The sequence below is a fragment of the Hyla sarda genome, unplaced genomic scaffold (genome assembly GCF_029499605.1).
Source record: "Hyla sarda isolate aHylSar1 unplaced genomic scaffold, aHylSar1.hap1 scaffold_2392, whole genome shotgun sequence".
Classification (NCBI taxonomy): Eukaryota; Metazoa; Chordata; class Amphibia; order Anura; family Hylidae; genus Hyla; species Hyla sarda.
In genome coordinates, this window is record NW_026609078.1 from 12,131 (window position 1) to 39,993 (window position 27,863).

The following is a 27,863-nucleotide window of genomic DNA, read 5'->3' on the forward strand; positions in this document are numbered from 1 at the left end:
GAGCCGGAGTATTATATACAATAATGGAGGCCACGCTGGTCAGGAGCCGGAGCGTTATATATAATAATGGAGGCCACGCTGATCAGGAGCCGGAGTATTATATACAATAATGGAGGCCACGCTGGTCAGGAGCCGGAGCGTTATATATAATAATGGAGGCCACGCTGATCAGGAGCCGGAGTATTATATATAATAATGGAGGCCACGCTGATCAGGAGCCGGAGTATTATATACAATAATGGAGGCCACGCTGGTCAGGAGCCGGAGTATTATATATAATAATGGAGGCCACACTGATCAGGAGCCGGAGTATTATATACAATAATGGAGGCCACGCTGATCAGGAGCCGGAGTATTATATATAATAATGGAGGCCACGCTGATCAGGAGCTGGAGTGTTATATATAATAATGGAGACAGGACGGTCCATGTATTAGGTGATCAGTGGCGCCTCCACAGATACGTTTGGATGGAGTTTCCAGGTGACACGACTTCTATCGTCCCCAGAGACGGGTCAGAGATGGAGAACGAGACATCATGGGAATCTCTGGAACAAAACACAAGTGAAAACTTCTCATCTAATCTGACAGATCGGCCCCCGAGGGGGGGGGGGGGGGGTTAGGGGGGGAGGGGTCACCTGCTGGATTGGGACTTCATGTTCCTCCAGACATTTACCTGTTGAGGACGACCACCACAGCGGATCCATCGGGGCAGAGGAAGGCCACGCTCTCCAGAGGAGACTCCTGGTTGGCATCCAGTCCAATACGTTGGGCCCCCGGGGGGATAAACTTACTGTTAGCAGCAAAGAGCAGAGGGTCAGTGATGGAGGAGGACGGGGGATATAAGTGGTGGAGGGGAGGGAGGGGGGATATAAGTGATGGAGGGGAGGGAGGGGGGATATAAGTGATGGAGGAGGGATATAAGTGATGGAGGAGGGATATAAGTGATGGAGGGGGGGGGGAGGGAGGGGGGATATAAGTGGTGGAGGGGAGGGAGGGGGGATATAAGTGATGGAGGAGGACGGGGGATATAAGTGGTGGAGGGGAGGGAGGGGGGATATAAGTGATGGAGGGGAGGGAGGGGGGATATAAGTGATGGAGGAGGACGGGGGATATAAGTGATGGAGGGGAGGGAGGGGGATATAAGTGATGGAGGAGGGATATAAGTGATGGAGGAGGGATATAAGTGATGGAGGAGGACGGGGGATATAAGTGATGGAGGAGGGATATAAGTGATGGAGGAGGACGGGGGATATAAGTGATGGAGGAGGGATATAAGTGATGGGGGGAGGGAGGGGGGATATAAGTGATGGAGGGGGGGGAGGGAGGGGGATATAAGTGATGGAGGGGGGGGAGGGAGGGGGATATAAGTGATGGAGGGGGGGGGGATATAAGTGATGGAGGAGGAGGGGGAATATAAGTGATGGAGGAGGGGGGAATATAAGTGATGGAGGAGGGGGGAATATAAGTGATGGAGGAGGAGGGGGATATAAGTGAAGGAGGAGGGGGGGAATATAAGTGATGGAGGAGGGGGGGAATATAAGTGATGGAGGAGGGGGGGATATAAGTGATGGAGGAGGGGGGGATATAAGTGATGGAGGAGGGGGGGATATAAGTGATGGAGGGGGGGGATATAAGTGATGGAGGGGAGGGGGGATATAAGTGATGGAGGGGAGGGGGGATATAAGTGATGGAGGAGGAGGGGGATATAAGTGATGGAGGGGGGATATAAGTGATGGAGGAGGGGGGGATATAAGTGGTGGAGGGGAGGGAGGGGGATATAAGTGATGGAGGAGGGATATAAGTGATGGAGGAGGGATATAAGTGATGGAGGGGGGGAGGGAGGGGGGATATAAGTGATGGAGGGGGAGGAGGGAGGGGGGATATAAGTGATGGAGGGGGGATATAAGTGAAGGAGGGGGATATAAGTGATGGAGGAGGGGGGATATAAGTGAAGGGGGGGGGATATAAGTGATGGAGGGGGGATATAAGTGAAGGAGGAGGAGGGGGATATAAGTGATGGAGGAGGGGGGATATAAGTGAAGGAGGAGGAGGGGGATATAAGTGATGGAGGAGGGGGGATATAAGTGAAGGAGGGGGGATATAAGTGATGGAGGGGGGATATAAGTGATGGAGGAGGAGGGGGATATAAGTGATGGAGGAGGGGGGGATATAAGTGATGGAGGGGGGATATAAGTGATGGAGGGGGGATATAAGTGATGGAGGGGGGGGATATAAGTGATGGAGGGGGGGATATAAGTGATGGAGGGGGGGGATATAAGTGAAGGAGGGGGGGATATAAGTGAAGGAGGGGGGGATATAAGTGATGGAGGGGGGGATATAAGTGATGGAGGGGGGGATATAAGTGAAGGAGGGGGGGATATAAGTGAAGGAGGGGGGGATATAAGTGATGGAGGGGGGGATATAAGTGATGGAGGGGGGGATATAAGTGAAGGAGGGGGGGATATAAGTGATGGAGGGGGGGATATAAGTGATGGAGGGGGGGATATAAGTGATGGAGGGGGGGGATATAAGTGATGGAGGGGGGGGGATATAAGTGATGGAGGAGGGGGGGGATATAAGTGAAGGGGGGGATCCGGGGGTCCACACTATACACAGACGTCTCACCTGAAGTGCGCCATGTGGTAGAAGGTGGGCTGTTTATAGAAGACGTCCTCACCCACATCCACAATTATAGGACTGTCCACGTTATTACCCACCCAGGTGGGACCACCGCTCATATCCAGGACCAGGTTCCAGTCAGTCCAGCCCGTCACGTAATAATTCAGATCCTGATACATAATAAGGTGGAAACAGAAACATGGAAGAGCAGAGAAGAGGCAACCGACCCAATCCTGAATACTAGGATAGTCCCTGGCCCTATCTTATATGAAGGATAGCCTTATACCATCTCTATCTTATATGAAGGATAGCCTTATACCTATCTATCTTATATGAAGGATAGCCTTATACCTATCTATCTTATATGAAGGATAGTCTTATACCTATCTCTATCTTATATGAAGGATAACCTTATACCTATCTCTATCTTATATGAAGGATAGTCTTATACCTATCCCTATCTTATATGAAGGATAGCCTTATACCATCTCTATCTTATATGAAGGATAGCCTTATACCTATCCCTATCTTATATGAAGGATAGCCTTATACCTATCTATCTTATATGAAGGATAGCCTTATACCTATCCCTATCTTATATGAAGGATAGCCTTATACCTATCTATCTTATATGAAGGATAGCCTTATACCTATCTCTATCTTATATGAAGAATAGCCTTATACCTATCCCTATCTTATATGAAGAATAGCCTTATACCTATCTATCTTATATGAAGGATAGCCTTATACCTATCCCTATCTTATATGAAGGATAGCCTTATACCTATCCCTATCTTATATGAAGGATAGCCTTATACCTATCTATCTTATATGAAGGATAGCCTTATACCTATCTATCTTATATGAAGGATAGTCTTATACCTATCTCTATCTTATATGAAGGATAACCTTATACCTATCTCTATCTTATATGAAGGATAGTCTTATACCTATCCCTATCTTATATGAAGGATAGCCTTATACCATCTCTATCTTATATGAAGGATAGCCTTATACCTATCCCTATCTTATATGAAGGATAGCCTTATACCTATCTATCTTATATGAAGGATAGCCTTATACCTATCCCTATCTTATATGAAGGATAGCCTTATACCTATCTATCTTATATGAAGGATAGCCTTATACCTATCTCTATCTTATATGAAGAATAGCCTTATACCTATCCCTATCTTATATGAAGAATAGCCTTATACCTATCTATCTTATATGAAGGATAGCCTTATACCTATCCCTATCTTATATGAAGGATAGCCTTATACCTATCCCTATCTTATATGAAGGATAGCCTTATACCTATCTCTATCTTATATGAAGGATAGCCTTATACCTATCCCTATCTTATATGAAGGATAGCCTTATACCTATCTCTATCTTATATGAAGGATAGCCTTATACCTATCTATCTTATATGAAGGATAGCCTTATACTTATCTCTATCACTATCTTATATGAAGGATAGCCTTACCTCTATCACTATCTTATATGAAGGATAGCCTTATACTTATCACTATCTTATATGAAGGATAGCCTTATACCTATCACTATCTTATATGAAGGATAGCCTTATACCTATCTCTATCACTATCACTATCTTATATGAAGGATAGCCTTATACCTATCCCTATCTTATATGCAGGATCTATCCCTATCTATCACTATCTTATATGAAGGATAGCCTTACCTCTATCACTATCTTATATGAAGGATAGCCTTATACTTATCACTATCTTATATGAAGGATAGCCTTATACCTATCACTATCTTATATGAAGGATAGCCTTATACCTATCTCTATCACTATCACTATCTTATATGAAGGATAGCCTTATACCTATCCCTATCTTATATGCAGGATATAGCCTTATACTTACCTCTATCACTATCTTATATGAAGGATATCCTTATACTTATCTCTATCACTATCTTATATGAAGGATATCCTTATACTTATCTCTATCACTATCTTATATGAAGGATATCCTTATACTTATCTCTATCTCTATCTTATATGAAGGATATCCTTATACTTATCTCTATCTCTATCTTATATGAAGGATATCCTTATACTTATCTCTATCACTATCTTATATGAAGGATATCCTTATACTTATCTCTATCACTATCTTATATGAAGGATATCCTTATACTTATCTCTATCACTATCTTATATGAAGGATATCCTTATACTTATCTCTATCACTATCTTATATGAAGGATAGCCTTATACTTATCTCTATCACTATCTTATATGAAGGATATCCTTATACTTATCTCTATCACTATCTTATATGAAGGATATCCTTATACTTATCTCTATCACTATCTTATATGAAGGATAGCCTTATACTTATCTCTATCTCTATCTTATATGAAGGATAGCCTTATACTTATCTCTATCTCTATCTTATATGAAGGATATCCTTATACTTATCTCTATCACTATCTTATATGAAGGATATCCTTATACTTATCTCTATCACTATCTTATATGAAGGATATCCTTATACTTATCTCTATCACTATCTTATATGAAGGATATCCTTATACTTATCTCTATCACTATCTTATATGAAGGATAGCCTTATACTTACCTCTATCACTATCTTATATGAAGGATATCCTTATACTTACCTCTATCACTATCTTATATGAAGGATAGCCTTAAGAAGCTGCCTGACATTGTGCTGCTCTGTACTCTATAATCTACAAGTCAACAAATCCTTCTCTACCAGTGACTCTCCCTAGTATGCTGCAGGTTATTACTCCCCAGGACACAGGATGCTGCAGGTTATTACTCCCCAGGACACAGGATGCTGCAGGTTATTACTCCCCAGGACACAGGATGCTGCAGGTTATTACTCCCCAGGACACAGGATGCTGCAGGTTATTACTCCCCAGGACACAGGATGCTGCAGGTTATTACTCCCCAGGACACAGGATGCTGCAGGTTATTACTCCCCAGGACACAGGATGCTGCAGGTTATTACTCCCCAGGACACAGGATGCTGCAGGTTATTACTCCCCAGGACACAGGATGCTGCAGGTTATTACTCCCCAGGACACAGGATGCTGCAGGTTATTACTCCCCAGGACACAGGATGCTGCAGGTTATTACTCCCCAGGACACAGGATGCTGCAGGTTATTACTCCCCAGGACACAGGATGCTGCAGGTTATTACTCCCTCTAGGGCACGGGATTCTGCAGGTTATTACTCCCTCTAGGGCACGGGATTCTGCAGGTTATTGCTCCCTCTAGGACACGGGATTCTGCAGGTTATTACTCCCTCTAGGGCACGGGATTCTGCAGGTTATTACTCCCTCTAGGGCACGGGATTCTGCAGGTTATTACTCCCTCTAGGGCACGGGATTCTGCAGGTTATTACTCCCTCTAGGGCACGGGATTCTGCAGGTTATTACTCCCTCTAGGGCACGGGATTCTGCAGGTTATTACTCCCTCTAGGGCACGGGATTCTGCAGGTTATTACTCCCTCTAGGACACGGGATTCTGCAGGTTATTACTCCCTCTAGGACACGGGATTCTGCAGGTTATTACTCCCTCTAGGACACGGGATTCTGCAGGTTATTACTCCCTCTAGGGCACGGGATTCTGCAGGTTATTACTCCCTCTAGGGCACGGGATTCTCCAGGTTATTACTCCCTCTAGGACACGGGATTCTGCAGGTTATTACTCCCTCTAGGACACGGGATTCTGCAGGTTATTACTCCCTCTAGGGCACGGGATTCTCCAGGTTATTACTCCCTCTAGGACACGGGATTCTGCAGGTTATTACTCCCTCTAGGGCACGGGATTCTGCAGGTTATTACTCCCTCTAGGACACGGGATTCTGCAGGTTATTACTCCCTCTAGGACACGGGATTCTGCAGGTTATTACTCCCTCTAGGACACGGGATTCTGCAGGTTATTACTCCCTCTAGGGCACGGGATTCTGCAGGTTATTACTCCCTCTAGGACACGGGATTCTCCAGGTTATTACTCCCTCTAAGGCACGGGATTCTGCAGGTTATTACTCCTTCTAGGGCACGGGATTCTGCAGGTTATTACTCCCTCTAGGACACGGGATTCTGCAGGTTATTACTCCCTCTAGGGCACGGGATTCTGCAGGTTATTACTCCCTCTAGGGCACGGGATTCTGCAGGTTATTACTCCCTCTAGGACACGGGATTCTGCAGGTTATTACTCCCTCTAGGACACGGGATTCTGCAGGTTATTACTCCCTCTAGGGCACGGGATTCTGCAGGTTATTACTCCCTCTAGGGCACGGGATTCTGCAGGTTATTACTCCCTCTAGGACACGGGATTCTGCAGGTTATTACTCCCTCTAGGACACGGGATTCTGCAGGTTATTACTCCCTCTAGGGCACGGGATTCTGCAGGTTATTACTCCCTCTAGGGCACGGGATTCTGCAGGTTATTACTCCCTCTAGGACACGGGATTCTCCAGGTTATTACTCCCTCTAGGGCACGGGATTCTGCAGGTTATTACTCCCTCTAGGGCACGGGATTCTGCAGGTTATTACTCCCTCTAGGACACGGGATTCTGCAGATTATTACTCCCCCAGGATACGGCATGCTGCAGGTTTGGGGTCTCACCTCGATTATCCGCCGGCTGTAGGCGTTCCCCCTCTCCCAGCACCCCAGACACACGCCCTTATCCCAGGGGGTGAAGCCGGCACATGCCTCCGTAGCAAACAGGAAGTATTCTGGGTAGAGATGGTGCGTACTGCCAAGACTGATGTCTGCCGGGATCACCGCGTCCAGGTACCAGTGCACCGCAATGCCATGAACATAACGGGCGGCCCGCAGATCAGACAGGATCTGTAAGAAAAATACAGGAAGGAATAGTGAGTGCAGCTCTGGAGTATAATACAGGATCAGTACAGGATAAGTAATGTATGTACACAGTGACCCCACCAGCAGAATAGTGAGTACAGCTCTGGAGTATAATACAAGATATAACTCAGGATCAGTACAGGATAAGTAATGTAATGTATGTACACAGTGACCTCACCAGCAGAATAGTGAGTACAGCTCTGGAGTATAATACAGGATATAACTCAGGATCAGTACAGGATAAGTAATGTAATGTATGTACACAGTGACCTCACCAGCAGAATAGTGAGTACAGCTCTGGAGTATAATACAGGATATAACTCAGGATCAGTACAGGATAAGGAATGTAATGTATGTACACAATTACCTCACCAGCAGAATAGTGAGTACAGCTCTGGGGTATAATACAGAATATAACTCAGGATCAGTACAGGATAAGTAATGTAATGTATGTACACAGTGACCTCACCAGCAGAATAGTGAGTGCAGCTCTGGAGTATAATACAGGATATAACTCAGGATCAGTACAGGATAAGTAATGTATGTACACAGTGACCCCACCAGCAGAATAGTGAGTACAGCTCTGGGGTATAATACAGGATATAACTCAGGATCAGTACAGGATAAGGAATGTAATGTATGTACACAGTGACCTCACCAGCAGAATAGTGAGTACAGCTCTGGAGTGCTGACCAATTAGTTGCGGGTGTGGTCGTGCTTCAGCTGTGCTGTGTGTCTGCTGTGTCTCCTGAGCTCCAGGGAATTACCATCTGTTCCACCTGGGGCCTGCTTCCTCCTCCCCAGGGAGGGAGTGGGTTTCCAGGCATGAGTGAGGGAGGCGAGGCCCAGGCTTCTGCTCCTCGGAATAGGCCGCAGGGGAGCAGTAGAAGCCAGCAAGCGGCCTGTACATCGGAGGATTTGGGGGTGAGGCGTTCTACTAGGAGTCGCAGCAATGCTGCTCCAACTCCCCCCACAGAGGTGAGAAGCTGCAAGGCTGGATCCTCCTCGGAAAAGCTGGGTGCAGCCAGCAGAAAGCTGGGTTTGTCTGGAAGAAGGCAGAGTGCTCACGGAGGTGAAGCCGACCTCAGTGAGGAAGGCTGGGGAGTGCTGAGGACCCGGGAGTCTATTTCCACCTATACTTCCCGGGTAAAAGTCACCTCCGTGAGTATGAAGACGCCTGTAAGGCCATCAGGAGGCTCCCAGAGGAACTGCGCTGTGCCCGTGCCAGGGCCAAGATTACTCCAAAAAGGAAAAAGACAGAGATCCAGGGGCAGATAAAGGGACTCATGTCTGAAATACAAGTTTTGGAGGAGAGGAGAGCCGAATTATTGGAGAAGAGTGGTCCATTTAAAGAGAAACTGGAAAATGAGGAGCGCTTCAGGGTGAAAGAAGAAGATAAAAATAAAAGGTTGATGGGGCTGCAACCTGAGAGCCAGGTGGATGATGTGGAGGAGATGGAGGAAGAACAACAGCCAGATCCACCTGGTGGCCTGCGGCAACAGCAGCAGGCCCCGTACAGTGGGCCCCCTGCACAGCAACCAGCAGTATCACCTGCCGACTCAGGAGAGGACAGTGACAGCAGCTACCAGGGAGGGGCGCTAATGGCCCAGATCCGCATGCTGGAATCCCCAGTGTGTCCTCAGAACCTGGTGTTTGGAGATGAGCTCCCAAATGAGGCACCTGGGGGTAAGAAGAAAAAGAAGACCAAGCCTAAGCAGCAAGAAGTGGTGAGTTACATCTACACCCCCCTCCCTGTAAATCCTGAGTCGGCCGCAGGGTCAGCTCATTGTGCAAGCCCCGTTACCCAGCCCAGCCCGTGTTCTGTGGTGGACTCGGTGCAAAGGTGCGGGGAGAGTACAGATACTAAAAGGGCGCAGAGCTCCATGCCTGTTTGCAGTAGCAGGGATGGAGCAGAGAAGGCATCGGCCGAAAGGCCGTACAGTGAGGGCGGCCCAGCGGTGGGCAGAGAGGCAGACTCCGGTGCTGTAGTTCGCTCCCCTGTGGGAGAGGGGGGTGACTCAGTGCCGGAGGTAGTAAAGGGCATAACGGACACTCCCAAAAGTGAAGAAAAACCATTTGTTTTGTATTGGTGCCGCTGATCCCATTGATCAGCGGCGCCATGAAAAGACTGGAGATGATGCTGATGAGGCGGAGGGCACTAATAAGAACAGGGCTGGGGCCTCCTCTAGACCGGGCAAGCATGCTGCCCGGTCCCTTAAAGGGCCAGCGGAGGTTGTCCCAGCCCTAGTGCCCCGTGATGCTGAGGCAAAACGGGAAAAAATGTCATCATCATCCTCGTTTGCCGGATTATCTGTTTCTGGTCCAGCCAGTGTGAATGAGAAGGTAAATGGGGGTACGGGGTGTATGACTGGGGAGCGGATGGAGGTTAATGTTATTGGAGAAGGTGATTTTGCTGTTGCTGAAATTAGGGGTGGTGATGGGACTACAGATGATGTTATTGGAAACAATGTTGTTGGGGGAAGTGCTAATGTTGTTATTGAGGGTGGTGGGGATGTTGTCATTAGAAGTGGTGTAGGTGTAGGGTCTGGTCCGGTTGCCCCCCCAGTGGTGACAGATCATAGGAGTTATGCCAATGTCACTGCTGGGGGAAGTAGAATATTTTCCTCGTCTCCTGACTCTAGGGACGGTTTATTGCAGCAACGTCTCCTGGAAGCTCTGAAAAAGGGGGAAAGGTCGATTAATGTAGAGGGTAGAGCAGTTGATCTGTCCTTCTGGATAGAGAGACACGGTCTCTCTGCCTTCCGAGAGGAAAGAGGGGGCGATACTGTGTGGTCCCTCCCAACAGCCGGGGCAGGTAGTAACCGTAGGAATGTGGTCCGTCTTCGGTGGCAGGGCGAAGATATGTGTCCTTCAAGGACCAAAGTGGTTGAGCTCTTGCTAAAAATGGGCTTCAATGCAGTTGATATCTTTGCCTTGATACATCCCTACGGTGCTCCTGAATTCGATATCAGTTTTGTTCGGCCAGAGGGGCTTGAGCTTTTCTGGTCGAATTATGAATTGGTAAAGAATGAGCCCGGCTGGCGAGACTTTGCCGTACAGGCATTGTCTCGTCAAAACGAAATCAAGAGAGTGACCGTTTTGACCTGTAACGAATCACTCTCTTGTGTTGACATCATCACCTGGTTAGGACGGTATGGTGAGGTAATGGGGGTCCCGCAGAAGAACAGGGACGAGTTTAGCATCTGGTCAGGAGCCTGGACGTTTTTGGTAAAAACTTAAACGTTCAGGAAATACAGTTACCCATATTCCATCCTCTGCCTTTCTCGGCAGGGATCGTATCCAGATTTTCTACCGGGGTCAGCCGAAGCTCTGTCACAGATGTGGTGACCCCACACACTTCAGTGCAAACTGTACGGTGCAGAAATGTGCCTTGTGTGGGGGTGTAGGCCATCTTGCCGCATCTTGTGCAGAGATTAGGTGTCACCTGTGTGGTGACTTAGGTCACCCATTCAGTCGTTGCCCTCGTTCTTTCGCTAATGCAGTCTTGTCCCCGGCGGGTGAAGATCACGAGCCGGAATCTGCTGGGGAGGGGACTAGCAGAGGTGGAGGAACTGAGGGGTCAGTGAGGAACAGCAAGAGAAAGACACCAGCCCAACTAAGACGTCTTGATAAACGCCAAAGGGATAGGGTGATGGGGAAAGCCCGGGTTACTGGGACGACCTCTCATTCTGTCCCAGAGGCCAACCTTGCTGCTGAGACCCTGAGGGATGGCGAGCTGAATGAGGAGGTCAGGAGGATCCAGAATGAGGAAGGTGCCATCTCCTCAGATAGCGTGGAGGAGGATGATGTGGGATGGCAGAAGGAGACACGAAAGCGGGGTACAAGTAAAAAAAAAAAAAGGGAGATTTGAGATCTTCTCCAACCCTGGTCCAGGTGCCAAAGGAAGGCAAAACTGACTCCCCTCTGGTTGGCCTTTCCAATCGATTCCGACCCCTCAGGGACATCTCCTCCTCTTCTTCGGAAGGGGAGGATGAGGGGGAGGTGGCAGAGGGGCTTCCAGGGGGCGCCGAGTCCTCTTCCCCTGGGGAGGTTATGTCCTCGGGGGAAGGGACTGGCCTAGAATCCGGAGACGAGGAAAGTAAAACGACGTCTGGTGAGATGGACACTTACATTTCTCTAAATAGGGTGAAGAGTTCTTCTGATGTGGAGGGTGAGAAGGGGAGTGGGAAAAAGAAAGCTGTCTAACTCAATCACCCTTGATGGCGGCACCCTCTCTGTTGACGCTGGCGTCCATTAATGTCGCCAGCATTAAGTCAGATACGGCTCGTTTTGCTGCCTATGATTTTTTTGCCCATATTAATGCTGATATTTTATTTTTGCAGGAGACCAGGCTAACAGATATGTCATCTATCTACAAGGCTAAAAGAGAGTGGAGGAATGGGCCCTCCTACTGGTCTCTTGGGGCCGAGCCGTATAGCGGAGTGGCGGTCCTTTTTACCGCAGCGGTAGAATGCCGACGGGTTATCGAGTTAGAAATGGGGAGGTGCCTGATCTTAGATGTCCTCATGAGGGGACAAGAACTTCGCCTTATTAACATCTACGGCCCACAGTCTAAGTGGGACCGGAAGTGCCTCTTTATGAGGATCAAGCCCTATCTTTTTACAAGTCGGCAGGTGGTCTTTGGAGGGGACTTTAATGCTGTCACGAGGCCCCAAGACAGGGGAGGTGCCAGAGACAAGCTGACTTATGATAGCGTCGCCCTTAATAGCATAGCGAGTGAGGCTCGTCTGGTGGATGTCCACATCCGGCACACCCCAGGCCACGCGGGATTCACCTATCATAGGGGTAGTTGTAGGTCTAGGATAGACAGGTTTTATTTAAAGGAGGAGGCCGTCTCTTCAGCAGTGTCTGTTGTTGAGGTGGAGTTCTCCGATCACTGTTTAATTTTGTTTTCTCTGAATGTTACAGAGACCCCCCGGATGGGCAGAGGCTATTGGAAGCTGAATTCGTCTCTCTTGGAAGAAGCGGAGATAAGACAGTCCTTTGAGGATTTTCTTCAGAGCCAGGTACCATTGCTGGGCCTTTGTAGCAGTAAGTCAGAGTGGTGGGAGATCTTCAAGGAAAGGGTTGCGAGATTCTTCCGCCAGCTCTCGGGCCTCAGAAGCCTAAACAGGTACCGTTTGTACCAGGGCCTGAGGAAGAAACTTGAGAACCTTGTCTGGACTGGAGGTAGTCGTGATGATATCTCCAGAGTGAAGTCCTTGCTGATGAAGTGCCAGTACGATAGGCACGCATCTTTGGTTTTTGAGAGGGATTACGGGAAGTACCGCTCGCCCGACCCTTACAGAAACTGCAAGATGTCAGTGAATAGTAAAATAGTCTCAGGACTGATTGATAGTACGGGATCCTTGAAAAGGTCCAGATCAGGGATCCTGGAGGTCATCAGATCCTTCTACTCGCACCTCTTGGGAAGGAAGGATCTAGATCGAGATAAGGTATCAGCTTTCTTGGCTGAAACCGTCCCTGAACCAGGAGTAGACCCCTCTCTTGACGTTTTCACAGAGATGATCCGGGAAGAGGAAGTCAGGATGGCTATTGATGGGCTTGCCCTCAAGAAGTCACCCGGTCCGGATGGCTTAACATCTGAGTTCTATAAGACCTTTAAGGACACTTTGGTTCCCCTCTTGACCGCGGTTTTTAATGAGTGTCTATCCTCGGGCACTCTGCCAAAGTCAATGAGGAGGTCAGCGCTGATCATCCTGTCAAAGGGTAAAGACCCGTCCCACATTGAGAATTGGCGTCCCATAGCACTTCTCAATGCGGACAGAAAGATTCTGGCAAAAGTGCTGTTTAACCGGCTGGTAGAGTTTGCACCCCGGCTCCTTTCGGGGGCTCAGCATTGCTCTGTTCCGGGCCGCAGTACATTCAGTGCTGTGCTCAGTGTCCGAGAGGCTGTGGAGCAGGGTAGGGCTGGCCACTGGAAGGGGTACTTGCTTTCCTTGGATCAGGCAAAAGCGTTTGATCGGGTTAACCATGAGTACCTCTGGTCTGTCCTTCTGAGATATGGCCTGCCAGGGGGGGTTTGTTGATTGGCTTAAGACCTTGTATGTAGGGGCAGAGAGTTTCCCGCTTGTGAATGGTTGGATTGGCCGCTCTTTTGAGGTTGGGTCTGGTGTCCGTCAGGGTTGTCCTTTGAGCCCTTTGCTGTACGTGTTTGCAATCGATCCTTTCCTTAGAGGGATTGATTGTGGACCGTTGGCGGGGGTGAGAATGGACCTGGCGGTGCCGGATTCGGCTCTGAGGGCGGTAGCATACGCTGATGATGTCACCGTGTTTGTCTCCTCACAAGAGGAGGGCAGATGGGTGATGTCAGAGGTGGACCGCTACTCGGAGGCATCCGGGTCCAAGATCAATCAGGATAAGTGTGAGAGTCTCTGGCTGGGAGGGGGAGATCCTGATTTTGATCTCCCAGACGCCCTTCCAGAGCCCCAGGAATCCGCAAAAGTCCTCGGCATCGAATTTGGTCAAAGGGATTACCCCAAACAAAACTGGGACAGCAGGCTTAAGATCGCCGCTCAGAAGGTAGATCAGTGGAAGGGTTGGTCTTTGACCCTCCGGGAAAGGGTTAACCTGATGAAAACTTTGCTGCTCCCTTTGCTGATATATCTGGGCAGTGTATGCATGTTGCCAGAACCTCTTTGGACCCGGGTCTACAGTGTGTTCTTCCAAATGTTATGGGGGAATAGACTGAACCTAGTGAAGAGGGAGGTTACTTACCGTACGAGGAGACTAGGGGGGTTGTGTATGGTCAACCCTGTGGTGTTCCTAGTGAATACCTTTCTTAAGACCAATATAGCAAACCTCTGGTCAGAGAGGGCTCCTCCGTGGGTATCCTCCTGTAGGGGATGGTTTCGGCCTTTCTTCCAGGAATGGGAGACAGGAGGGCAAGTGAAGGATCTTCGCACACCACACGGGCATCTCCCGGCTTACGCTACCCCGGTTCTGAAGGTTATTCGTCGGTGGGGTCTGGGGATGGGGGAGATTAGGACTCTGTCGAGGAAATTCCTTGACAAGAGAGTCCTGTCTTCTCATTTCCAGAGGCCATTGGTACTCAAGGACTGCCCAAGTCGGGATCTGGAGGTGGGTTTAGAGCTTTTGAATTCTATCAGGATCCCCTTGAAGTTTTGGGACTTGACTTGGCGCTGCTTCCACGGGAAACTGTGTGTGAGGGACAATCTGAAGTGCAGGAGCTCTGATGACCGGGGATGTCCCCGCGAAGAGTGTGGAGGCATGCTGGAAAGCATGGAGCATTTTCTGCTTCATTCTCCCTTTAACACAGAGGTTTACAACAGGGTGGGCGCTTCCATTGGTTGGCCTCGGCTGGCCAGTCTCTCCTATGCGGAATGGGCCTATGGGGCATTCAGAAACCTTAGAGGCTGGGACCGGTGCACTTTATTCCTAGTCAGCTCAGTGGTTAGGTACTACACGTGGAACGCACGGTGTTTAGTGTCGACGCAGCGTAAAATCCTCCCTGTGGGTGAGGTGGTTAGGAACATTCTTGGTGACCTGGTGAAGGTGCGTTCTCTGGAGTACGAGAGGCTGGGTGCTGGCAGGGCCTCTCGTCTGTGGAGGGGCTCTGCCTTTAAAGTGCCTTAGCCTGTTGTCTCCCCCTGGTGGTGGGCTGATGCTGGCACATTAGTCTTTTTGTTTTGTGCTGTAGATATATGGTGATATAGGGCTTGCAGGCGCTGAACTTGAGCTTTAGGGGTTTGTGTGATTGAAAAGCCTTATTGATGTTTGTTGTTTGGTTTGTATTATTTTGTATATATTTGTTTTGTTTGTACATTTATGTATATGTGTATATATGTATATATATTGTATTTTTTTTCTAGGGGTTGTGTTGTGTTGGGGTTTAGTGCTAGGTTGGGTGGTGGGTAGATGGGGGGAGGGGGGATTCTGTGTGGGACTTTTTGTTTAAAAAAAAAAAAATCCTGGACTGGTTCATGGACGTCTGTTATCATGTACTGGGGGCATGGGATGCGGGACCAGCTCAGGGCCAAAAAAATAAATAAAAAATGTAAAAAAAAATAAAAAAAAATTATATATAAAAAATATAAAAAAACATTGTATATTCGGTTTTTCTGTTTGCGGTGTTTGTTGGTGGTTTGACACATATTTATTATTTTGGGTGGGGAAATGCAACCGGACCAGTTTTTAGTTATTATTGTTATTATTATTACTGTAAGTATTATTATTATTGTAGAGTGTTTAGTAGTTGTTGTTATTATAGCGGTGTGTTTGGTGAGAATGTGGCTGGACCAGAAGATACTTGGTTGGACATTTTTGGACTAATATGGACTCATTTTTGTATATATTATACAGGTGTATGTTGTTTGTATTATTGTTATGGTGATGTTTATTCTTTTTGTAATGTTTTATATTTTTTAATAAAAGATCTACAGGATATAACTCAGGATCAGTACAGGATAAGTAATGTAATGTATGTACACAGTGACCTCACCAGCAGAATAGTGAGTACAGCTCTGGAGTATAATACAGGATATAACTCAGGATCAGTACAGGATAAGTAATGTAATGTATGTACACAGTGACCTCACCAGCAGAATAGTGAGTACAGCTCTGGAGTATAATACAGGATATAACTCAGGATCAGTACAGGATAAGTAATGTAATGTATGCACACAGTGACCTCACCAGCAGAATAGTGAGTACAGCTCTGGAGTATAATACAGGATATAACTCAGGATCAGTACAGGATAAGTAATGTAATGTATGTACACAGTGACCTCACCAGCAGAATAGTTAGTACAGCTCTGGAGTATAATACAGGATATAACTCAGGATCAGTACAGGATAAGTAATGTAATGTATGTACACAGTGACCTCACCAGCAGAATAGTGAGTACAGCTCTGAAGTATAATACAGGATATAACTCAGGATCAGTACAGGATAAGTAATGTATGTACACAGTGACCTCACCAGCAGAATAGTGAGTACAGCTCTGGAGTATAATACAGGATATAACTCAGGATCAGTACAGGATAAGTAATGTAATGTATGTACACAATGACCTCACCAGCAGAATAGTGAGTACAGCTCTGGAGTATAATACAGGATATAACTCAGGATCAGTAAAGGATAAGTAATGTAATGTATGCACACAGTGACCTCACCAGCAGAATAGTGAGTACAGCTCTGGAGTATAATACAGGATATAACTCAGGATCAGTACAGGATAAGTAATGTAATGTATGTACACAGTGACCTCACCAGCAGAATAGTGAGTACAGCTCTGGAGTATAATACAGGATATAACTCAGGATCAGTACAGGATAAGTAATGTAATGTATGTACACAGTGATCTCACCAGCAGAATAGTGAGTACAGCTCTGGGGTATAATACAGGATATAACTCAGGATCAGTACAGGATCAGTAATGTAATGTATGTACACAGTAACCTCACCAGCAGAATAGTGAGTACAGCTCTGGAGTATAATACAGGATATAACTCAGGATCAGTACTGGATAAGTAATGTAATGTATGTACACAGTGACCTCACCAGCAGAATAGTGAGTACAGCTCTGGAGTATAATACAGGATATAACTCAGGATCAGTACTGGATAAGTAATGTAATGTATGTACACAGTGACCTCACCAGCAGAATAGTGAGTACAGCTCTGGAGTATAATACAGGATATAACTCAGGATCAGTACAGGATAAGTAATGTAATGTATGTACACAGTGACCTCACCAGCAGAATAGTGAGTACAGCTCTGAAGTATAATACAGGATATAACTCAGGATCAGTACAGGATAAGTAATGTAATGTATGTACACAGTGATCTCACCAGCAGAATAGTGAGTACAGCTCTGGAGTATAATACAGGATATAACTCAGGATCAGTACAGGATAAGTAATGTAATGTATGTACACAGTGACCTCACCAGCAGAATAGTGAGTACAATAGTGGAATAATATAGAATAATAGTGGAGTATAATACAGGATATATATATATATATATGGGAGGGGGGGTCTCACCACTTTGGCCCAGTATGGCAGCAGGACCCGGTTGTCATCTACAATCATGACCTGGATGCCTCTGTGGGGGCTCTCAGCCAATGCGGGGCCCAGGTCTAGGGCGATGAAGTCCCTCATGAGTTTGGGGGTGAATCCTAAACACTGGAAAGGATAATTGGACAACATCCCGGCCGTCGGCTCATTCTCCACCGTGACCGCCCAGAAGGTGACATTGTATTTGGCGTATTCATCCAGAAACCTAAATGGGGAGAGGGAACAGTCAGGACGTGGGGTGTGAGGGGTCAGCAGGAGGGGGTGTGGGGGCCACGGACCTGATGAAGTACTGCGCCCAGGTCTTGTAGTAGCGCCCTCCAGGGGACCCCTTCAACGTTCCTTTACCTGTCACCTTCCCGTTGGTCTTCATCCATGATGGAGCCGTCCAGGGGCTGGCGAACAGGGATATGGGCCGCAACGACATGGCCTGGGCTTTCTGGATTACTGGGATCTGTAGGAAATGGTGTGGGTGTGAGTCTGGGGGGTCCGAGTCTGGGGGGTCCGAGTCTGGGGGGTCCGAGTCTGGGGGGTCCGAGTCTGGGGGGTCCGAGTCTGGTAAGTGATGAGTGTGACTCTAGTGAGTGTGAGTGAGTCTAGTGAGCCCCTCACCTTCAGTCTCTGGTCCTCCTCCTCCAGGCTGAAGGTCTCCAGGGTGAAGTCTCCCTCTCGGTCCAGGTAGGTGTAGACCCGTGTGGAGAAGTCACAGCTGCCCATGGGGACCCGCAGAACGCTGTATCCAATACCTGCAGAGCATCAATCATTAGGAGCCCTGACACACTGTAACGCCACCACCCCAGCCAGCACCCAACAGCCATCACCTTCCTCAGAAAAGTACGAGCGCAGCAGATTGTCCTGGCAGCCGGCGCTCAGGGCCAGGATATTCATGGCGGCCGAGTCAGTCACCGCGCCACCGAAACCCTTCATGACCTGGAAACGTTTCTTATCATCGAGAGTGAAGACGAGACCTGTGGGGAGGGATCGGTCATTATACGGGTCACACTAACCTGCGGCCCCCTCTCCTCCATTATACGGGTCAGGCTCACCTGTGTGCCCCCCCATCTCCTCCATTATACGGGTCAGACTCACCTGCGGTCCCCTCTCCTCCATTATACGGGTCAGACTCACCTGTGGGCCCCCCCTCTCCTCCATTATAGAGGTCAGACTCACCTGTGGGCCCCCCCTCTCCTCCAATATACGGGTCACATTCACCTGTGGGCCCCCCCTCTCCTCCATTATACGGGTCACACTCACCTGTGGGCCCCCCCTCTCCTCCATTATACGGGTCACACTCACCTGTGGCCCCCCCTTTCCTCCATTATACGGGTCACACTCACCTGTGCCCCCCCCTCTCCTCCATTATACGGGTCACACTCCCCTGTGGGCCCCCCTCTCCTCCATTATACGGGTCAGACTCACCTGTAGGCCCCTCTCCTCCATTATAAGGGTCACACTCACCTGTGGCCCCCCCTCTCCTCCATTATACGGGTCACACTCACCTGTGGGCCCCTCCTCTCCTCCATTATACGGGTCACACTCACCTGTGGCCCCCCCTCTCCTCCATTATAGGGGTCACACTCACCTGTGGGCCCCCCTCCTCCACTATACGGGTCACACTCACCTGTGGGCCCCTCCTCTCCTCCATTATACGGGTCACACTCACCTGTGGGCCCCTCTCCTCCATTATAGAGGTCAGACTCACCTGTGGGCCCCCTCTCCTCCATTATACGGGTCACATTCACCTGTGGGCCCCCCTCTCCTCCATTATACGGGTCACACTCACCTGTGGCCCCCCCCTCTCCTCCATTATAGGGGTCACACTCACCTGTGGGCTCCCCTCCTCCACTATACGGGTCACACTCACCTGTGGGCCCCTCCTCTCCTCCATTATACGGGTCACACTCACCTGTGGGCCCCCTCTCCTCCATTATAGAGGTCAGACTCACCTGTGGACCCCCTCTCCTCCATTATACGGGTCACATTCACCTGTGGGCCCCCCTCTCCTCCATTATACGGGTCACACTCACCTGTGGGCCCCTCTCCTCCATTATACGGGTCACACTCACCTGTGGGCCCCCCCTCTCCTCCATTATACGGGTCACACTCACCTGTGGCCCCCCCTTTCCTCCATTATACGGGTCACACTCACCTGTGGCCCCCCCTCTCCTCCATTATACGGGTCACACTCACCTGTGGCCCCCCCTTTCCTCCATTATACGGGTCACACTCCCCTGTGGGCCCCCCTCTCCTCCATTATACGGGTCAGACTCACCTGTAGGCCCCTCTCCTCCATTATAAGGGTCACACTCACCTGTGGCCCCCCCTCTCCTCCATTATACGGGTCACACTCACCTGTGGGCCCCTCCTCTCCTCCATTATACGGGTCACACTCACCTGTGGGCCCCCTCTCCTCCATTATAAGGGTCACACTCACCTGTGGCCCCCCCTCTCCTCCATTATACGGGTCACACTCACCTGTGGCCCCCCCTCTCCTCCATTATAGGGGTCACACTCACCTGTGGGCCCCCCTCCTCCACTATACGGGTCACACTCACCTGTGGGCCCCTCCTCTCCTCCATTATACGGGTCACACTCACCTGTGGGCCCCCTCTCCTCCATTATAGAGGTCAGACTCACCTGTGGGCCCCCTCTCCTCCATTATACGGGTCACATTCACCTGTGGCCCCCCCTCTCCTCCATTATACGGGTCACACTCACCTGTGGCCCCCCCTCTCCTCCATTATAGGGGTCACACTCACCTGTGGGCTCCCCTCCTCCACTATACGGGTCACACTCACCTGTGGCCCCCCCTCTCCTCCATTATAGGGGTCACACTCACCTGTGGGCTCCCCTCCTCCACTATACGGGTCACACTCACCTGTGGGCCCCTCCTCTCCTCCATTATACGGGTCACACTCACCTGTGGGCCCCCTCTCCTCCATTATAGAGGTCAGACTCACCTGTGGACCCCCTCTCCTCCATTATACGGGTCACATTCACCTGTGGGCCCCCCTCTCCTCCATTATACGGGTCACACTCACCTGTGGGCCCCTCTCCTCCATTATACGGGTCACACTCACCTGTGGGCCCCCCCTCTCCTCCATTATACGGGTCACACTCACCTGTGGCCCCCACTTTCCTCCATTATACGGGTCACACTCACCTGTGGCCCCCCCCTCTCCTCCATTATACGGGTCACACTCACCTGTGGGCCCCCCCTCTCCTCCATTATACGGGTCACACTCACCTGTGGCCCCCCCTCTCCTCCATTATACGGGTCACACTCACCTGTGGCCCCCCCTTTCCTCCATTATACGGGTCACACTCACCTGTGGCCCCCCCTTTCCTCCATTATACGGGTCACACTCACCTGTGGCCCCCCCTCTCCTCCATTATACGGGTCACACTCACCTGTGGGCCCCCCCTCTCCTCCATTATACGGGTCACACTCACCTGTGGCCCCCCCTCTCCTCCATTATACGGGTCACACTCACCTGTGGGCCCCTCTCCTCCATTATACGGGTCACACTCACCTGTGGGCCCCTCTCCTCCATTATACGGGTCACACACCTGTGGGCCCCCTCTCCTCCACTATACTGGTCACACTCACCTGTGGGCCCCCCCTCTCCTCCATTATACTGGTCACACTCACCTGTGGCCCCTCCTCTCCTCCACTATACTGGTCACACTCACCTGTGGCCCCTCCTCTTCTCCACTATACTGGTCACACTCACCTGTGGCCCCTCCTCTCCTCCACTATACTGGTCACACTCACCTGTGGGCCCCCCTCCTCCACTATACTGGTCATACTCACCTGTGGCCCCTCCTCTCCTCCACTATAATGGTCACACTCACCTGTGGCCCCTCCTCTCCTCCACTATACTGGTCACACTCACCTGTGGCCCCTCCTCTCCTCCACTATACTGGTCACACTCACCTGTGGCCCCTCCTCTCCTCCACTATACTGGTCACACTCACCTGTGGGCCCCCCTCCTCCACTATACTGGTCATACTCACCTGTGGCCCCTCCTCTCCTCCACTATAATGGTCACACTCACCTGTGGCCCCTCCTCTCCTCCACTATACTGGTCACACTCACCTGTGGCCCCTCCTCTCCTCCACTATACTGGTCATACTCACCTGTGGCCCCTCCTCTCCTCCACTATAATGGTCACACTCACCTGTGGGCCCCCCTCCTCCACTATACTGGTCACACTCACCTGTGGGCCCCCTCTCCTCCACTATAATGGTCACACTCACCTGTGGGCCCCCTCTCCTCCACTATACTGGTCACACTCACCTGTGGGCCCCCTCTCCTCCATTATAAGGGTCACACTCACCTGTGGGCCCCCCTCCTCCACTATACTGGTCATACTCACCTGTGGGCCCCCCTCTCCTCCATTATATGGGTCACACTCACCTGTGGGCCCCCCTCCTCCACTATACTGGTCACACTCACCTGTGGGCCCCTCTCCTCCATTATACGGGTCACACTCACCTGTGGGCCCCCCCTCTCCTCCATTATATGGGTCACACTCACCTGTGGGCCCCCCCTCTCCTCCATTATACTGGTCACACTCACCTGTGGCCCCTCCTCTCCTCCACTATACTGGTCACACTCACCTGTGGCCCCTCCTCTCCTCCACTATACTGGTCACACTCACCTGTGGGCCCCCCTCCTCCACTATACTGGTCATACTCACCTGTGGCCCCTCCTCTCCTCCACTATAATGGTCACACTCACCTGTGGCCCCTCCTCTCCTCCACTATACTGGTCATACTCACCTGTGGGCCCCCCTCTCCTCCATTATACTGGTCACACTCACCTGTGGGCCCCCCCTCTCCTCCATTATATGGGTCACACTCACCTGTGGCCCCTCCTCTCCTCCACTATACTGGTCATACTCACCTGTGGGCCCCCCCTCTCCTCCATTATATGGGTCACACTCACCTGTGGCCCCTCCTCTCCTCCACTATACTGGTCATACTCACCTGTGGCCCCCCCTCTCCTCCATTATACTGGTCACACTCACCTGTGGCCCCCCCCCCTCCTCCACTATACTGGTCACACTCACCTGTGGCCCCCCCCCCTCCTCCACTATACTGGTCATACTCACCTGTGGGCCCCCTCTCCTCCATTATACGGGTCACACTCACCTGTGGGCCCCCCTCTCCTCCATTATACTGGTCACACTCACCTGTGGGCCCCCCCTCTCCTCCACTATACTGGTCACACTCACCTGTGGGCCCCCCCTCTCCTCCACTATACTGGTCACACTCACCTGTGGGCCCCCCCTCTCCTCCATTATACTGGTCACACTCACCTGTGGCCCCTCCTCTCCTCCACTATACTGGTCATACTCACCTGTGGGCCCCCCTCTCCTCCACTATACTGGTCATACTCACCTGTGGGCCCCCCCTCTCCTCCATTATACTGGTCACACTCACCTGTGGGCCCCCCTCTCCTCCATTATACTGGTCACACTCACCTGTGGGCCCCCCTCCTCCATTATACTGGTCACACTCACCTGTGGGCCCCCCTCTCCTCCATTATATGGGTCACACTCACCTGTGGGCCCCCCCTCTCCTCCACTATACTGGTCACACTCACCTGTGGGCCCCTCCCCTCCTCCATTATACTGGTCACACTCACCTGTGGCCCCCTCCCCTCCTCCATTATACGGGTCACACTCACCTGTGGCCCCTCCCCTCCTCCACTATACTGGTCACACTCACCTGTGGGCCCCCCTCCTCCATTATACTGGTCACACTCACCTGTGGGCCCCTCTCCTCCACTATACTGGTCATACTCACCTGTGGCCCCCCCCCCTCCTCCACTATACTGGTCACACTCACCTGTGGGCCCCCCTCCTCCATTATACTGGTCACACTCACCTGTGGGCCCCCCTCTCCTCCATTATATGGGTCACACTCACCTGTGGGCCCCCCTCTCCTCCATTATACTGGTCACACTCACCTGTGGGCCCCCCTCTCCTCCATTATATGGGTCACACTCACCTGTGGGCCCCCCCTCTCCTCCATTATACTGGTCACACTCACCTGTGGCCCCCTCCCCTCCTCCATTATACGGGTCACACTCACCTGTGGCCCCCCCTCTCCTCCACTATACTGGTCACACTCACCTGTGGGCCCCCCTCCTCCACTATACTGGTCATACTCACCTGTGGCCCCTCCTCTCCTCCACTATAATGGTCACACTCACCTGTGGCCCCTCCTCTCCTCCACTATACTGGTCACACTCACCTGTGGCCCCTCCTCTCCTCCACTATACTGGTCACACTCACCTGTGGCCCCCTCCCCTCCTCCATTATACGGGTCACACTCACCTGTGGCCCCCCCTCTCCTCCACTATACTGGTCACACTCACCTGTGGGCCCCCCTCCTCCACTATACTGGTCATACTCACCTGTGGCCCCTCCTCTCCTCCACTATACTGGTCACACTCACCTGTGGCCCCTCCTCTCCTCCACTATACTGGTCACACTCACCTGTGGCCCCTCCTCTCCTCCACTATACTGGTCACACTCACCTGTGGGCCCCCCTCCTCCACTATACTGGTCATACTCACCTGTGGCCCCTCCTCTCCTCCACTATAATGGTCACACTCACCTGTGGCCCCTCCTCTCCTCCACTATACTGGTCACACTCACCTGTGGCCCCTCCTCTCCTCCACTATACTGGTCATACTCACCTGTGGCCCCTCCTCTCCTCCACTATAATGGTCACACTCACCTGTGGGCCCCCCTCCTCCATTATACGGGTCACACTCACCTGTGGCCCCCCCTCTCCTCCACTATACTGGTCACACTCACCTGTGGGCCCCCCTCCTCCACTATACTGGTCATACTCACCTGTGGCCCCTCCTCTCCTCCACTATAATGGTCACACTCACCTGTGGCCCCTCCTCTCCTCCACTATACTGGTCACACTCACCTGTGGCCCCTCCTCTCCTCCATTATACTGGTCACACTCACCTGTGGCCCCCTCCCCTCCTCCATTATACGGGTCACACTCACCTGTGGCCCCCCCTCTCCTCCACTATACTGGTCACACTCACCTGTGGGCCCCCCTCCTCCACTATACTGGTCATACTCACCTGTGGCCCCTCCTCTCCTCCACTATACTGGTCACACTCACCTGTGGCCCCTCCTCTCCTCCACTATACTGGTCACACTCACCTGTGGCCCCTCCTCTCCTCCACTATACTGGTCACACTCACCTGTGGGCCCCCCTCCTCCACTATACTGGTCATACTCACCTGTGGCCCCTCCTCTCCTCCACTATAATGGTCACACTCACCTGTGGCCCCTCCTCTCCTCCACTATACTGGTCACACTCACCTGTGGCCCCTCCTCTCCTCCACTATACTGGTCATACTCACCTGTGGCCCCTCCTCTCCTCCACTATAATGGTCACACTCACCTGTGGGCCCCCCTCCTCCACTATACTGGTCACACTCACCTGTGGGCCCCCTCTCCTCCACTATAATGGTCACACTCACCTGTGGGCCCCCTCTCCTCCACTATACTGGTCACACTCACCTGTGGGCCCCCTCTCCTCCATTATAAGGGTCACACTCACCTGTGGGCCCCCCTCCTCCACTATACTGGTCATACTCACCTGTGGGCCCCCCTCTCCTCCATTATATGGGTCACACTCACCTGTGGGCCCCCCTCCTCCACTATACTGGTCACACTCACCTGTGGGCCCCTCTCCTCCATTATACGGGTCACACTCACCTGTGGGCCCCCCCTCTCCTCCATTATATGGGTCACACTCACCTGTGGGCCCCCCCTCTCCTCCATTATACTGGTCACACTCACCTGTGGCCCCTCCTCTCCTCCACTATACTGGTCACACTCACCTGTGGCCCCTCCTCTCCTCCACTATACTGGTCACACTCACCTGTGGGCCCCCCTCCTCCACTATACTGGTCATACTCACCTGTGGCCCCTCCTCTCCTCCACTATAATGGTCACACTCACCTGTGGCCCCTCCTCTCCTCCACTATACTGGTCATACTCACCTGTGGGCCCCCCTCTCCTCCATTATACTGGTCACACTCACCTGTGGGCCCCCCCTCTCCTCCATTATATGGGTCACACTCACCTGTGGCCCCTCCTCTCCTCCACTATACTGGTCATACTCACCTGTGGGCCCCCCCTCTCCTCCATTATATGGGTCACACTCACCTGTGGCCCCTCCTCTCCTCCACTATACTGGTCATACTCACCTGTGGCCCCCCCTCTCCTCCATTATACTGGTCACACTCACCTGTGGCCCCCCCCCCTCCTCCACTATACTGGTCACACTCACCTGTGGCCCCCCCCCCCTCCTCCACTATACTGGTCATACTCACCTGTGGGCCCCCTCTCCTCCATTATACGGGTCACACTCACCTGTGGGCCCCCCTCTCCTCCATTATACTGGTCACACTCACCTGTGGGCCCCCCCTCTCCTCCACTATACTGGTCACACTCACCTGTGGGCCCCCCCTCTCCTCCACTATACTGGTCACACTCACCTGTGGGCCCCCCCTCTCCTCCATTATACTGGTCACACTCACCTGTGGCCCCTCCTCTCCTCCACTATACTGGTCATACTCACCTGTGGGCCCCCCTCTCCTCCACTATACTGGTCATACTCACCTGTGGGCCCCCCCTCTCCTCCATTATACTGGTCACACTCACCTGTGGGCCCCCCTCTCCTCCATTATACTGGTCACACTCACCTGTGGGCCCCCCTCCTCCATTATACTGGTCACACTCACCTGTGGGCCCCCCTCTCCTCCATTATATGGGTCACACTCACCTGTGGGCCCCCCCTCTCCTCCACTATACTGGTCACACTCACCTGTGGGCCCCTCCCCTCCTCCATTATACTGGTCACACTCACCTGTGGCCCCCTCCCCTCCTCCATTATACGGGTCACACTCACCTGTGGCCCCTCCCCTCCTCCACTATACTGGTCACACTCACCTGTGGGCCCCCCTCCTCCATTATACTGGTCACACTCACCTGTGGGCCCCTCTCCTCCACTATACTGGTCATACTCACCTGTGGCCCCCCCCCCTCCTCCACTATACTGGTCACACTCACCTGTGGGCCCCCCTCCTCCATTATACTGGTCACACTCACCTGTGGGCCCCCCTCTCCTCCATTATATGGGTCACACTCACCTGTGGGCCCCCCTCTCCTCCATTATACTGGTCACACTCACCTGTGGGCCCCCCCTCTCCTCCACTATACTGGTCACACTCACCTGTGGGCCCCCCCTCTCCTCCATTATATGGGTCACACTCACCTGTGGGCCCCCCCTCTCCTCCATTATACTGGTCACACTCACCTGTGGCCCCCTCCCCTCCTCCATTATACGGGTCACACTCACCTGTGGGCCCCCCTCTCCTCCATTATATGGGTCACACTCACCTGTGGGCCCCCCTCTCCTCCACTATACTGGTCACACTCACCTGTGGCCCCCCCTCTCCTCCACTATACTGGTCACACTCACCTGTGGGCCCCCCTCCTCCATTATACTGGTCACACTCACCTGTGGCCCCCCCCCCTCCTCCATTATACGGGTCACACTCACCTGTGGGCCCCCCCTCTCCTCCACTATACTGGTCACACTCACCTGTGGGCCCCTCTCCTCTCCTGATGATGGGGCCCCCGCTCTCCTCCAGCCGTCCTCCTGATTGGCTGCTCTCATACACGCTGTAGTTGCCCAGGGCGGGCGCGGTGACGTCATCCAGGCCGTCGCAGTAGGAGGAGTTACAGGTACAGACCACTGAGCTCTGCCCGAAGCTCTGCCGCACACACGGCCGGGAACCTGAAATCAGGAGGAAGTAAAAAGCGGATACACAGAAACGACACCCTGTACAGCAGGGGCCCCTTCACCCCCTCACCTGGGGCCCCGGGCAGGGAGCTCAGCACTAGCACTACTATGCCCAGCATGGCCGCCTCTCCTCTGTGGTGATGGGACAAACACTTCCTGGTCATGTGACAGTTGTATATATCACATGACCAAAGGGGCGTGTCCTCCATTACTTAGTGGATTGTGGGAATGCACAATGTCATGTGATTGTGGTGTGGGAGGAGTCTACATGGTCAGTAAAACTGGAGGGAAAGGGACCTGTCAGTATATGATGAGGAGAGTAGTACAGACCTGTCAGTATATGATGAGGAGAGTAGTACAGACCTGTCAGTATATGATGAGGAGAGTAGTACAGACCTGTCAGTATATGATGAGGAGAGTAGTACAGACCTGTCAGTGTATGATGAGGAGAGTA

The 27,863-nt window shown here is 51.5% G+C and overlaps 1 protein-coding gene across 1 annotated transcript; it reads right to left on the reverse strand.

The window, feature by feature from the left end:
- Positions 1 to 385: 385 nt before the first annotated feature.
- Positions 386 to 27,587, reverse strand: GBA1 (glucosylceramidase beta 1). Its single transcript, XM_056553115.1, has 10 exons — positions 27,480 to 27,587; positions 27,209 to 27,403; positions 18,376 to 18,522; positions 18,167 to 18,300; positions 17,836 to 18,008; positions 17,525 to 17,762; positions 7,258 to 7,482; positions 2,628 to 2,791; positions 676 to 792; positions 386 to 547 (listed from the first exon to the last, which is right to left on the reverse strand). The coding sequence occupies exons 1-10, from the start codon at positions 27,571 to 27,573 to the stop codon at positions 442 to 444; spliced, it is 1,593 nt and encodes a 530-aa protein (XP_056409090.1). The 5' UTR covers positions 27,574 to 27,587; the 3' UTR covers positions 386 to 441.
- Between the last annotated feature and the right edge of the window lie 276 nt (positions 27,588 to 27,863).

Coding starts and splice junctions, on each gene's coding strand:
- GBA1 (XM_056553115.1), bottom strand. CDS start 27,573: ATGACCAGGAAGTGTTTGTCCCATCACCACAGAGGAGAGGCGGCCATG. Junction 793..2,627: donor TACCACATGGCGCACTTCAG/GTGAGACGTCTG, acceptor TGCTGCTAACAG/TAAGTTTATCCCCCCGGGGG. Junction 548..675: donor GTGGTGGTCGTCCTCAACAG/GTAAATGTCTGG, acceptor GTTTTGTTCCAG/AGATTCCCATGATGTCTCGT.